We start from the raw sequence: 14,489 nt of genomic DNA, 5'->3' as shown, positions 1-14,489 counted from the left end.
TGCTGAAACATTTTCTGGGATTCTTTTTAGAAATTGTAAGCTTTTATTAGTATTTAAAGGGAAGGACCTTCTTCCGAAAGGTTCTAATGTATAACTTCTGCCTTCCAGGGACTATGAACTACCTCACTTTGCTGTTAAATGTTATTTTATTCACCTAATTTCTGTCCTTTGAAGTTTTTCCTTTGTATTACTGAGTAAGCTGTTTTGTCACCAGCATCAAGTGTAATTATTTATTGGTTAGTCACTGGATCTCCTCCACATGCCTTAAAGGTGTACTCTGATTTATGTAATACGTACATCTGAGCTGCTTCATCTTCTGTAGGCTCTAGGACTGCCCACTGTTAAGTCATACTGTAAAGAAGTTACTTTCCTTAGTGCTGATCTCTTTACTGGGAAGAACAGTGGATTCTAAGGCTGAAATGTTGAGACCATGTTGTGCAGTGATTAATTGTAACGAGTAGAGGGCTGCGAGGTGCTCTGATATCAAATGTCTTGTAAAATTATGAAACTGGATAGCTGCTGGCTTTATGGCATCCAAAATCTGCTCTCAGCCTATTCCAACATGTGCAGATCAGTCAGTTAATGTTTTAGACAGTGAATGTCAGATTCAGCAGTGATGCATTTCGTTTGGTATACTAAAATCTTCCTTAATCTGGGTGCATGGTTATGTTTTCGAACACCCTGATGCTTTGATACCTAAAATTTGTAACTGAGTCAATATTTTTGTTCTATAATTCCTCCCTGGTTTACATGAACTAGGTGATATGAAAGAGAGAAAAGATTCCTCTTCCTAGTAGTGTACTTGATAGCTGAAGATCATTGTTATCCTTTGGGTGATTAAAAAACCTATCACTTTGCCAATGCTCTAAAATACAGAGCAAGCTTTTACAAGCTGTCAATTCCAATGTGCCCACAGTTAACATCAGGATGTTGTTGCAAAGGCTGCGCTGATGTGAGTAATAAATATAGCTGGATGTTTCAAGCTGCTTGTGCTTCTGTGCTGTCCATATCAAGTCATTTTCAGTGTTAAGGATGCCTTTTGAGTTTTTATCCTTGTCTGCAATTCCTGTTCTGGAGTGTGAACTAGTCGATAGTTGCTGACTTTGTTCCGTTCTTTAACTTGGTAGAGATTACCTAGAGGACCAGTGGGTGTTTTTAGCTCAACGGCACTTTTGTACTGCTTTAGGAGATGGAGTTGTGTCAAAGTGCTTCAGTCTCTCTGCTTCTGATAGTTGGTGAAGTGTTATTCTGGTTATTTAGGCTTTAAAAAGAACTTGTGTTTCTGGGCGTGGAGTAAAAGGCTAACTTTAAATGTCCCCCCTCATTTCAGTATTTCTGTGCTCAAATTCTGTTCTTGGCCAGCTTCGTAGATCCATCTTGATCAGAAGACTAATCTAAGCAAAGAGCTTAGTTTTCACTTAGTAAGTCCCCAGTAAGAATACCATCCCCATGGTAGCATCATAAAGATTCTTGCGGTCAAATACATACACATATGTATGAAAAACGTTTTCTAATGTATTTTCCATCAAGAAAATGAGAAACTGCTCTCTATTATAGGGATTATTTTGGCAAAAATTTAACCTCTATTGGTCTGTTAAGGATATTTTAGAATAGAAGTCTCCAGCTCTTGCAGCTGCATCAGCATGATGGTAAAAAGTAAGGGGATTTACAGGTTTTTTTTGACTCCCTACCTCTTGCTTCCTATTACAGTTAGCAGATGCGATTCCAGAGGCAGAGTAGATGTTAAATATAATATAGTAACTTTTTTTTCCATCTACTGTCTGGTGATCATAAACTACATATGAAAGAGCAGCTTTTTTTTTTTTTGATTTGGTTTGGTTTGGTTTTCCCCCCAGGGACCAGACTAGGGACGTTTTAGGAGTGGACAGGGCAGAAGCAGACTAACAATATTCATGGAGTCTTCTGCTCTGTTTCAACCATCAGCCTCACTTCATATCATCTCCTACCTCCATCTCGCTCCTGCATGCAAGCTAAACATGGAGAACTAAAATGCTTTTCTGCCTCTGATCTGTACTTCTCCCTGCCTTGGGCGTGGGATGTGCTGGCTTTTTCACATCTCGCTTCAAACGGGTGGTGAGAGCAGGAGTGGAAAAGTGAGCTGGAGTTCTGGTTTGCACCACGTGATATTTACGTAGCCACTCTAATGCAGGTTGGCTGATACATGACAAAACTGTAATTGCTGGGGTTAGGGAAAACAGAGGTTTGGGACATTTCTACATTTCTATACTAAGATTGCATCCCATTTAAAGCACAGCGGTGCTCAAGGCTTGGGCTAGATCTGGTGCGAGGGTTATGAAAGGTCTAGTGTAAGCTTGTAACTGTTTTTCACTCCTTTGCTGCTTCTCTGGAAGCTGGTGTGCTGCCCTAGTCATGAGTTTTTCCCAAATCAAAGTAAGAAAATAGGGCTGGAAAGGACTCAAGAAATCTGCATCCTTGTGTCCTAGGCTGGGGGCCTTAGGGCTGCAGCCCAAGAGACCTGATACCTTTTCATTTTGGAAATGTCTTACAGGTGTGTTTTTCTCATTTTCACAAATTAAGTGGTGCGCTGACACAGATTCTCCATCTCCTGCGCTGTCTCTTAAATTAGGGTATCTTCAATTTTGAGGTAGAATTTCGATCTTTAATATCACTATGGTTTGCATGAAAAAGTCTGTCTTTATTTGATCTGTACCTTAGGGACTTCATTTAAAAGATTCTGTACACAGAAAGCCTTAGCTCATGTCTTAAGTGCTCTCGTGGGAGCACTTGGAGGTATTGCTGCGCGTTTGGCAGTGAGCGTGCTGGCAGATTGACTCGTTGATTAAATCCACCTCCTTGTGTGCGCATGCACACGCACAGGTAAGGAAGCCGTATGCATATTACATGAAGCTCTTGCAGGGAGAATTTGATTTCATCTCCTTTCAGACAAACCAAAGGAACACAATACCAGTTGTGGGGTTTGTGTGCAGTTTTGTCCATTCAAACCATTCTTTTTGTGAAATTACTTGTGATTGACTTTATTACAGTAGGCAGAAGAATAGTTTTTGTCTTAACATCCTTTGTCCTATACTGAACAGTGTTTTAACAGAAAAGGAAAATGCTTCTGTGTAATGTGGTTTTCAAAATGGAGTATTTTAGAAAACAGCAGAGGAGAGGCTGTATGTGTTGTGTACAGTATGTTACAAAAAGATAGACGAAATGCCTTAGCTCTGTCTTAAATCAAAATGCAAGTGTAGAAAATTTAAAATACTTTTTTTTCTAGTATGGTGTCCAGAACATTAAGGAAAATCTTAATGCAGACTTAATATTTTTACCTTCTTCATTCTTCAATAACAATCAGTGGAATGAAATAAACATCTGTCTTTTGACCTTGTTTCTCTTTGTGTTACTGAGCTCATATGAGGGACTTTTGCATTGATGTCTTCACTTTGTTTCTTATTTTTAATGTTATGAAACTGCTGAATTTTGTCAAACAAGCAGGTTATTTCAGAGGGCATTTGTTTATTATGTTGAGCTGTAGCTGCCCCAGGTTTACCCACGGAATGGAAACACGTCCCAGTGAAGTTCTTTTAATGGGAAGCATGTGTTCAGTGTCTAGATGTCCCCAGGGGCTGTATAACCTGGATATTAGTTTTGCTTGATGTATCAAGGAGGCAAAGACTGCAGGCTGAGGCAGTCAGTTCTTGGTCTCCCCTTTCCAGTTCAGAATTTTCTCTCTTGCGGTCAAACTGAACTTAAAGCAGTTTGGGTGACTGCTGTAATGGACTAAGAAATATCCAGAGCACATTCTCCTGCCCTTGTCCAGGAGGATGAGTATAAGGGACTGACTGAGGAATAATCTGGTTTGTGGAAAGAGACTTCCAGCATCTGAACATTGTTGACATTTCTTAGAAAACATTTTGTGGTGGAAAGGTGCTGCACTGTAGTTAGTAGGGTGGGCTGAAATAGCATCCTTCATTTTTGCAGCTCCTGGGGAAACTTTTCCAACTACTGGTTAGGATTTTGGAAGTGCTTCAGCCTTCCTGCTAAGGCCAGATACACTGGAAAATTACCTCCTGTAAATCTGCGAATAGTCTCCTGTTTTGTGGATGACTGGCTCATTGAAGGTTCTTCCAACTAGAAATGCTTATAGGAAGTGTAACCTTTGGCTGACAAGACGTTCTGCTGGAGTTCCCTTACGAGCACTTTTTGGCTCTGGAGACGGCGCGTCTAGCCAACAGGAATCATCTCAGCTGTAGTGGACCAGCATGTCAGCTTCCTATCCACAACGCTTGGAATCTCATTTAGAGTGACCTCAGAAATTGAAATCTTACGTTGAGTCTTGCTTTGTAATTGTATTTTCTGGTAGCAGCTGCATGTAATATGTTTTAGGGAAAACGCTTTCCAACAGTGTTTTGTGGCAGTACTTGGCTTAACCGAGAGGCTTATTACTGCTTCGTACAGCAGCTAAGAAGACGTTCTCCAGGAATTTGGATTGCTGGAGGTTTATTCTGTCAGTCTATTTTCCAGAGTCTGAAAACTGAGATTCCTTACGCAAAGTTTAAATTATTTCGGTATGTTGCTTGTAAACTCATTAATTTTGTCTTTATCAGTGTATTTGGTTTCTCTTTTCCTGGGTAATGACTTCTAAATATGTGGGGTTTATAAATGTATCTTTTCGTCCAGCTTTTTTCCATAAGATCATCATATTGAGTTTTGGTTTTAATTTCCGATTTCAAGTTAGAAATATATGTCTATTACCCAGTAGAAGCTCTAAATCTTTAAGAATTTCTGAACTCTTGCTCTTGGTAACTTGAGCCTGTGTGTCTTTTCTGCCTTGAGTTCACAAAGTTAGTGAATATGTTTCCACTGAGACTTCCCTTGACTAAAAGAGTTTGGGAGAAAAAGTTAAGTTCTACCAGTCTTTGGATCACAGTGATGGTGTTCCTGTTTGGTAAAAATGACACAAGAGATTTAATTTCGCCAAAGTTTTGAAAAATTGCGTTCATAATCTAGAATTAAGTCAAGTACAATGAATTTGTCATTTGAAAGCAATGCAACGCACCTTTACAAAGAAAGAGTTGATATAGAAATGAAAACATTATTTTTCATTACTTAACCTCAGTTTTTATTGAATGAAAATACTGCAGTAATGAGTTAACTGTATGCCATTTGCATGTTTCATAAAAGAGAAAATAATAATTTCAAAAGTTTTTCTAATAGTGGAGCTGATATCTTGGGTTTATTTCTTTTCCGTTTTTACTTGTGAATAAAGCTATTAACACTGTGCCTGATGGCTCTGGAGACTTTCACAGTGCATTAAGGAAGAAGCAGATTTCTGCTCTGAAGGAGCCTGGTTTTCTTAGTCTCAAGAAGCTTCAGTTGTGCACTGGTTTGCTAAATCGTTTGTGTAAAATTGCCGTGTAAAGTGAAACTCAAACAGCCATGTTTTGAGTGGATGGTATATCTGAAAGAGCCCTTCTCCCCTTTCCCCTGAATACCTGGTCATGCCCTATTGTTCTTAAGTAAACAAGAGGAATTGGATTTTCCTTGTCTCTCAAATTATAATTTGCATATTTAATTTGAGGCATATTATTTGAGGTGAGAGCAAGCAATAGATGTTCAAGTAGAAGTCCTGTTTCTTCTTTGGTTATGAAAACAGATTTCCACAGCTCAGCTTATGCAAAGGATCTTACCTATGTTATTTCTCTTTGGCCGCTGGTAATTTACCAGTCAGCTGTTAGACAAGGGAACAGTGAGGATCATTCATTTCTTGAAAAGCAGCTTAGCTGAACTAGTACTACATGTGTCTTGCATCATTTTGTTTTTAAATTCAGAAGTGTTGGAGGATATAAAAGGTCCTTTTCCTTCAAATTGTTCTCCACAGGATTCTCCTGTCACATTTAATAAAATAATGCATTTCTGAGTCTTGCTTGCAAAATAGAATTTTCTGGCATTGTGGAAATGACAGACAATGCGTTGAGACCAAAATCTAAATGATAACACTGAAAATTAGGTAATTTAAAAATAACCAATACTTTGGTTGTGCTGAGAGGGCTCTAAAGTGCGTACAATTTAAGCTTTTTAATGAGTTTTCTCATGGGAGGTGTTTACTTACCATTACTATTAATTTGCGCTTTAATTACTATTAATTGTCACTGAGTTCAGCTTCTATTGTGGTAAAAGTGAACTTTCAGTTGTTCCTTGTCCATTAACTATATGGTACATTGCTATTAACAGAAAAAGCCTGAGCCTCATGGGGTGTAGGCAACTTCTGTGGAATGTGCCTGTCCTGGGTGCTATTGCAACTTGCTTCAATGCGAGTGTTGGGAGTAGGGGGTTGGGAAGGCCAAATGTGCTCCACGTTTGTGCCTTCATATTCCCACATGGTTAGGAATGAGGTAGGAAGAAATATCTTTATGCTTAAGCAGCAGAACGCGAAGGGAAGTAATTTTCTATTTACGCAGACCAACAGTGGATTACTTGGCTTCAACTTCCTTAAAACAGAACTCAGACTGTTCCTTTCTGTGTAAATCATTATGTGCTGGCCTTTGCTTATAGTCAAGCTAGTAACTTTCCATCTTGAATTTGAGCTGTTGCCTGTGTTCTCTTGGAACTACTAATTGAAATTATAAAGTAGTGTAGACATCTAATTTTGTTTTGTGCTGAGACTTTTAAGTAATCAGCCTTGAGGTATGCAGTATCTGTGAGGCTGGATTTTTTTTTTTTTCTTTTCCTTCTTTCTTGGCATAGCCAGTACTTCTTATTATCTTAGTTTCTTTAAATAAAAAACAAGAGGGCGGGGAAAAAAGCCCAAACCACTTTTCTTTTCTTGTTTCTTGTAGGTTTATGGGTGTCTGTGTGCATCAAGGACAGCTGCACGCACTTACTGAGGTAAGACTATTTCATGCTACACATACTCAATAAGAAACAGTTCTCAGGCCAGATTCTGCAACTGCTATTCATCTTGAATGACAGGGTTCTTTTTATGGTGACTGGTGAGTTAATCACATGCTACATGCAGTGCAGTGGGGAGATGCAGAATCAGGCCTCAGAACTGTACTTCACTTACAGTCCTTGTATGTCTTTGCTCATCAGAAGCACTTATTAGAATGAAAAAAAATCACAGTAGGAACGTAAAATTTCACTGATAGTATTCTAAATGAGATGTGGATTACCATTGAGTCACCCCTAAATATTATTTGTTCCAGTGACATTGCATTGTATATAAACCTTATTTATACTACAGGTGGTTGAACATTTCACTGATGAATCAGGGATGTTTCAGCTGGAAGACACTAGTGAGTTCCATCCCCTATTTATACTACAGGTGGTTGAACATTTCACTTATGAATCAGGGATGTTTCAGCTGCAAGACACTAGTGAGTTCCATCCCTTCTCACCTTCTTATCTGGAATAACATCAAGTTACACCTTAGACTGAGTCCCACAAAAAGGAATTATTCAATTGCCCATATACTGTGGCCAAGATCTAGGTGTAAAAGGAGAAATGAAAGTTTCAGTTCACATGAGTCTTCCCACCAAGTTTTACTGGGTTGGATGTTTAATCTCGTTCTAAACTGCTCAGGAAAAATAAGAAGGGTGTATTCTCTTGTTAGGAGTAGTGTTGCCTATTTTGGGTCAATATGAATAAAATGTTTTTCTTGGTGTTTTAGTTTGAGGGGAAACTCATGTTTTGTGAAGTTAATGTTTCTTCTATTTTGTAGGAACTACTCAATTAAAATATTAACTATTTCCCACCCTCCAAAGACAAGTATGTTATTAATTAGCAATTAAACAGATGCCTGGTATGCCTGCCAAGAACTACTGTAAAATGAGGAGATCGGATAGCTGTATGCCAATTGTCAGGATATGCATGGCCATCACTTTCTGTACCTTTCATATACAACTTTGAGGCGAAGATGCACGTATGTGGGCAGTGAATTTCTTCACCTTCTGGAATGACAGTTCTGCAGTTCTAATTCTAGCTACTATCAGGATGCATGCTAGTTCACAGTGGCCCTATGTTTAATGTAAGAGCAAAGGTAAAGACACTTTCAGAAATTTCAAGATACGGCTTATGTGAGGGGTCCTTTCGTATTAGAAGTACTAAATCTTTGCAGATCTTCCTCAGTGTGGGGTTTTTTGTATTAGTTTGTTTTCTTTCCCCCCACTTCATCCCAGTTGCTTGCCATTTAAGATGTCCCTTCTCACCCAGAAAGCCAAGAAAATGAAACCAGCACAGATGCTTCCTCATGGAGAGCTAACTTACTTTGTTCAGCTGTTTCTGAGTTCATGGCAAGCAAATAAATCTAAGAAAGACTTCAAAGAATAACTTTTTTATAGTTATAATTAAGAATAACAGAAGAGATTTCCTGAAATATCTTGAGATCAAGGAGGAAAAGTTTTAGACTGAGGAAGGTTGCTGCAAAATTTTTAGAAGCAGAATGGCTTCACGACATACTATAGAAGTACATGTAGTGATCATTACTTTTCTTATGTGGACCAAGGTGGACATTTAATGCCTTCAGCAGAAAAAAACCCACAACCGAAAGCCATCATAAGTTGATGCTGTAGAGAATTCACAAGTGATTTTGTGCAATAGAGTAGTTGTTCTTAGGTTTTACAGAGCTCTTAAGAGTTAAGAGCTGTGTATGTTCCAAGTGGTGGAATTAGTTTTGTTTTCTGGCAACAGTAGAAGCATTTTCCGTCTCAAAGTGTGTACAGAGTAATAGTTGAGGTCTGAAGACTTTTGGAGGTTAGAGAAGAGGGCTAGAGAGACTAGCTGAAGGGATTACTAGCGAGACGAACGTGGTGAATCACCAGCTCAAATATAGCCCTGGAGGATAAACAAATCAGCCAGTCTTGTGGCTTTTTTCAGCTTGTGGTCCAGAAAAGTGGTCTCCTAGCTTCTGGTGCTCAACATAACTGATAGTAGCCTGACACTATGAGCACTCAGGGAACTGCCAGGGTTTCACTTCTTTGGAGATGAAACTGTTGATTCAGAGGCTCATTGCTTGATCGGTGTCTGTCACTGCAAGGAGAATCCTCCCTGGCACTAGCGTGTGCTGGACCTGTTCTTTAAGGAGCTTAATTATCCCTTCTTGTATTTTGAGAGTATGGTTAATGATACCCTTAATTAAAAGGGATACAGCATCACTTATGTCTGGGGGCACAATGGGAAATCATTTTTATTTGTATGTGTATGTTTTGATGACAGAAAAAGTTGAGAACTTGGGGCAAATGTTTCAGTAAATGGATTTAGATGACTTGTGCTTAACAGCCTCCTGTCCTATTAACAGGGAGGGCAACAGCCAGAAATGGTGCTAGAAGAGCCTTGAGGATTTTATAAGCCTGTTAAGGCCTACATTAGTAATATACAGCACTTTGTTACTGGAAAGCAGAGTCTGAAGTGCTAGAATTTTCTTTTTTTTTTCATGTTTAAACACATGGAAGGCTAAACAGTGGATCACGCAGAGCAGGTTTTTTTGCTTGTGGAAGGTGTGGATTATATATAGGCCTTGAGCTTTCCCCTTTTGGGCAGCGTTTACATTGTTTTGATTGTCCTCAAGTCACTTTTGTTTTTAAAACATTTGGGCAAGAAGCAGTTTCTGTTTGTTTTGGTTTGGTTTTTTTCAAAATAAGAATGGAATTGTTTAATTATAGACTGTACTAGGACTTTGGCCTTGTTCTGAATCCACAGTCATATCAGTTTTGAAAATCCAATAATGTTTTTGAAGTTCTACTCAAGCCAAAAGCTGTGGCATATGCCTCTTCTGAATTGGTTCAGTATCTGTCCCTAGAGTCACTAAATGGCTTAGGCTGGCAGGGACCTATATCCTTCCAAGCACATAGTTAAAAAACATTTAAGGAAAGCGAAGCAGATGCTTTAATCGATGTACTACTTGGATGAGATGGCAGGCATTAGACTGCCTCACTGTCTTTGACTTGAAGGACACAGATTTATTATGCTCAATTTCTGTAAAACCAGGAACTGCATATTCCTTTCCCAATATTCAGCTCCAATCTGTAGCTAGTGGTTTGTTTCTGTAGCTAAAAGAATCTGCAGGGCTTCCTGCCTCTTCTTCAGGCCGCCCTTTTCTGGTCACCTACCTAATCTGACAACTTTCTTCACTTCCATTTCTTAATTTCCTGGCACGCAGCGTCCTCAGACACAGAGAAACTTGCGCAGTCGTACAGGCTCTGGTGTCAGCTAGCACGAGATGCTGCTGAGCGTTCAGAGGCCAGACCTGAGCCGCTGCCAGAAGGTTCGCAGACAGCACACGCTCCAGGGGACCCGAAGCTGGGAGCCAGTTAGTGTGGAGCAGCCCTGGCTTAATAGCAATAGCGTATGATCTTATCCCATATACATTTACCACAGAATGGATGCATGAGCAAGCGCCCATTTTAGACAGAAGGCAAACAAATTTACTGGAGGTTCTGTAGGCCTATGCAACTACATTGAAGCAGGTAACATAGCATGCAGTCCAGCATATAAAAGTCAGTTATACCTTTCTGGGGATCTTAAATTGTTTGTTGAACTCTGTTTCGTATGTTTATCTGGATTTCTAAGAGAGAATAAAAATCCTGTTATAATTAGATATTTATATATATGCACAGAATGAGTCACACATCTTGATAATTCCTTCTTCAAGGAAATAAAGTCCCTGATAGCTGTATGTATAGAAGAAGAGGAAGGGAGAGTTATGTGTTGGTTGGGATTATCTTGAAATTACATTGCTTCATGAACAATAGCTAATTGTTACAACAGAAGTTTTTTGGCTATTAATTCATACGGGGTGATAGTAAAAAAGTGCACAAATTCTTTGCTCCCAGAACCTGAAGCTGTAGCTTTACTTGCCCAGTGCAGGATCCAACTTATATTGGAGCTTTTTCAGGCAGGCAGCTGGGCTGTGGCGGTGTGGTAGGAACACAACATCTGTGATGGAGGGGTGCACAGTATTGTTTCACCCAGCAGCTCGATCTGCTGTCTGCCTGACATACTTCTTTATTCTTGCTGGTCCTAGTCAGTCCTTCTGATTCCATCCCAAGCATTCGGTGCAGTACGAGATGTTTCATGGGTCTAAGAGTGTATTTGGGCAGCCTTGGTTTTAGGGTGCTGTGTGCCCGGCATTGGAACCATGGTGAGATAACTCTGAGGGGCGAGCCAGCCTTTCTGTGCACCCACTTCATCCAGAGCATCCCATTCGGTGAGTTCTCCTTATCAGCCGCCTCACATACATCACCTCAGAGGTGCAGCAGTGCAGGAAAGGGCCTTGAAGCTTAAAATGTTTCCTGGGTGCTCAGAGTGCTGTGTCTGCAATAACGCATGCTGGCAACGTACCATGTGGACAGTAGAGTTTAATGCAGATGTATGTGGCAAAAAGTGCTGTAAGAAAAATCTTGACTGCTGCTTTCACTTTAAAAAAAAATAAATCCATGTAATTCTTTGAACTTGTGCACAGTTTCAGTGCCATTACTTTTTTTTATAGCTGTGTCATAAAATCCAGGAAAAAGTTTACTACAGACATCCTTCCAGACACGTTAATTTTTATCTTGGCCAAGATAATTGCTACTGGACAATTTTGACATGTTGCACTGTAATAGCTTGCTGTATTTGACACTGCTGTTTTTACCATCAACCACAATTCATTGTTTTGAGACGAGAAGTCTGTTAATGTAGCAGTTTGGAAAAGACTTTATTTTTATTTTTTTTTCTTTCTTGCACAGCGTATCCCTTTTGTACTGCTAAAGCTCGTCTTAATGAAAGAGCCTGTGGCTTTTGAAGAGAGAGGATTTTTTCAATATGTTCCTCTGTGATAACTGAAAACTTTCCTTCTCTGTTTTTCTTCCCAACAGTAATAATTTAAGTAAACTATAAATGCAATTGTTGGAGTTTTGGGCCTTCAGAAACCTTCCTTTTTTTTCAAAAATTTTTTTGAGATTTCACTGATTGGGAAGAAAAGATATTGAAAGCTTAGCATTCTCAGAATTGTTACAGTCGTGCTGAATTATCCTTTTACAAAGAAAGGAAAGCAAGTTCTTCAAGCAGGAAGGTCCTTCTTATATACAGCTTTCACAAGCAGAATCTCTCATTAAAAATATTTCATTTTCATTTTTACTTTTTCCTCACCCTGGTTCTTGGGCACCTTTGACTCTGAAATGGGGAAAAACAGACAGACATCACTTATATCTCCTCTCCTAAATCTATATGATAGAGCAAAAATTGCGGGCCTTCCAGGCAGCAGTTGCACACTTCTGAGAGTTTTAAAAAGCCTTGAAAGACCATTCCTTCCTCATTCTCTCCTCCTCCCATCTCCTGTAACATGTGCTAATCCCTACTGTTACTCTGCCAGTGTGATTCATATTGTTTGAATAACTTCAGTTTTACTCATGTAGCATTGCAAATATTTGACTCAGCTTTGGTGATCGTAGTAGGCAAGCTTGTCAGTCCTAGAGAACTTGGTGTCTTTAGAACCGTAGTTCTTGTTATCAGTCATTCTGCAAATATTCTGTACAGTACAGGAATTGTTCCCAGCTTGGGTATTACCTGTTTACCAGCTCAGGTTTAGTTCCTGGATAAGATGGCTCTGGTGGTTGTCCCTCAAAAGAGAGGACAGCTGCAGTGCTAAGTTCATTAGCCTGAGCTTGGAGACAAGTGAAGAGAGAAGTTGTGTTCAAGGTGGCACCGAGTAGAAAATTAAAAGAAATCAAGCAGCTCTCATCTTCAGCCTGTTAGAAAATGTTGCTCATCTTCTGGGTACTGACATCCAATTTCTAGCAAAAAAACAATTTAGAGAATTATTGGGGAAGCCCTTTACTTCACATGAGATGAATGGTTTAGGTATTGCCTAATGTGTGTGGTCAAGCTGTACTGATTAGAGGCTTCAGATCAGTTTGTATTCCTTAATGTCTTGGGCTTTTTGTTAGCTGCCCTTGCTTCTCATTGACATCTCCCTGAGGCACTTTATATAGTGTAGTATTACAAAAAGAAAACTCAAAAGAAGGAATAAAAAAGCAAGAACTCTAGAGATCTTTTGGTCCATTGTTTCTACTCAGGTTTGGTCACTAATTCTGAACCAATTAGGTCTCGTTTGCATACGTAAAGTGTCTTCCTTGAGTATATTGGAGGTCTTGGGCAGTATGGCAAGTTACTTTATGTTCTTATGGAACTGGCAGCTGCTGTGACTTTCTGGAGGAATTAAGTGTGCAACTGTGCAAACTTTCTCTTAGATGTTTTTGTTGACAGCTCTGACTATATACTTCTTAATTCTAAACCTCTTTGCTTTAGGGAAATGAGCCTTGATACAAGGTAGTGTAAAAAATGGAATTTACTTTGAAGTGACTTTAAGAAAAGATTAGCATGCTATGACAACAAAGGGTATCTTTCAGATGACTTTCAGCAGCCAACAGCTGACATTTTTAAAAAGCTTCCTGGCTCTAGGATGCTGCAGAAAGACTGCTGTTTAAACTTTGTAAGAACTCTAAGTATGTGTAAAATTCTGCAGATTAAATTGATCCTTATGATCTCTCAGCCAATGAATAGCATGGCCTGTGGATTAATACTGTAATAAATCTCCGCTTGCATGCTTTACTCTTTTTGTCCTTAGTTCAGATATTTGTTGTGGCATTTGGTAGAGCTACAACTTCATTTTATATACTTCTCTGGGAATAGGAAGAGGAGGAGTTCTTTCAGGGGTGCCGATGCTGGCAAGTGGAATGTGTAGAGGCAGTCTGGGCGCTCTTGCAGGCATAAAACCTAAGTATGTCAGGTCCTCTGTTAAAGTGTGGTGGTACAGGCTTGGGTATTAGAACAGAATATATGTAATTCCAGGAAGGTATGCTTTGATGGCAAGGATGGTTTCGTGGTATAAAACTATTGCTATTATTTGCTTGCCCCTCTTGCTGCTTTCGTTGTAGGGCTGTAAGTCCAGCCAGCACACATCTGTGTTATTTCCTCTGTTAATTTGGTTGGTTGGGTTCATTAGCTTTTCCCTTCCAGGAGTCATTAAGAGTCAGGCCTTGCATATACTTGCTTCGGGGTCAAAAGAAAACCATTCATCTGAACCCCAGGGATTTGACCTCTAGAGAAGAGTAATAGTAACCTTGTCTGATGCCGCAGTAGTTGCACTCGCCCTTAATGACTGAGGACTGTGTGAGAATTTTGCTGCAGGGCCTGAGGAGAAGAGTAGGGGTCATGGCTGCAGAGGTAGGTTTTAAAACAGAGCATGAAATAACTCAGGTGTTGTGAAGACTAAGCTAGTCTTCATAGTAGTGTAAAAGGTGAGAAATCATTCCGTTTCATTGCGGCTGTGCTTTCCAGCACTAAAATAGAATGAATGTGTCATGTAAGGTGTCTATTAGGGCTATTCACTATCTGTTCTTGAGAAAAAGCACTTATCTCACCACAGAAAAATTGTAGCAAGCTAATAGATGCTTTGAAATATCTAGTTAATTCTATTATCCTTATAAAAAATACATTGATCTGTGGAGGCTTTTTACTTTTGGAAA

General features: G+C 39.5%; 1 protein-coding gene across 1 annotated transcript in view; it reads left to right on the top strand.

Annotated features, from left to right (window-relative positions):
* Positions 1-14,489, top strand: part of TESK2 (testis-specific kinase 2) — a 69,444-nt gene that overhangs the window by 20,721 nt on the left and 34,234 nt on the right. Inside the window, exon 3 of the mRNA XM_009872070.1 lies at positions 6,825-6,873. Within this exon, the coding sequence (XP_009870372.1) occupies positions 6,825-6,873 (49 nt within the window). The remainder of the gene's footprint in view (positions 1-6,824; positions 6,874-14,489) is intronic.

The sequence above is a fragment of the Apaloderma vittatum genome, unplaced genomic scaffold (assembly GCF_000703405.1).
Source record: "Apaloderma vittatum isolate BGI_N311 unplaced genomic scaffold, ASM70340v1 scaffold9036, whole genome shotgun sequence".
NCBI classification, from domain to species: domain Eukaryota; kingdom Metazoa; phylum Chordata; class Aves; order Trogoniformes; family Trogonidae; genus Apaloderma; species Apaloderma vittatum.
This window is presented reverse-complemented; position numbering and strand designations above follow the sequence as displayed.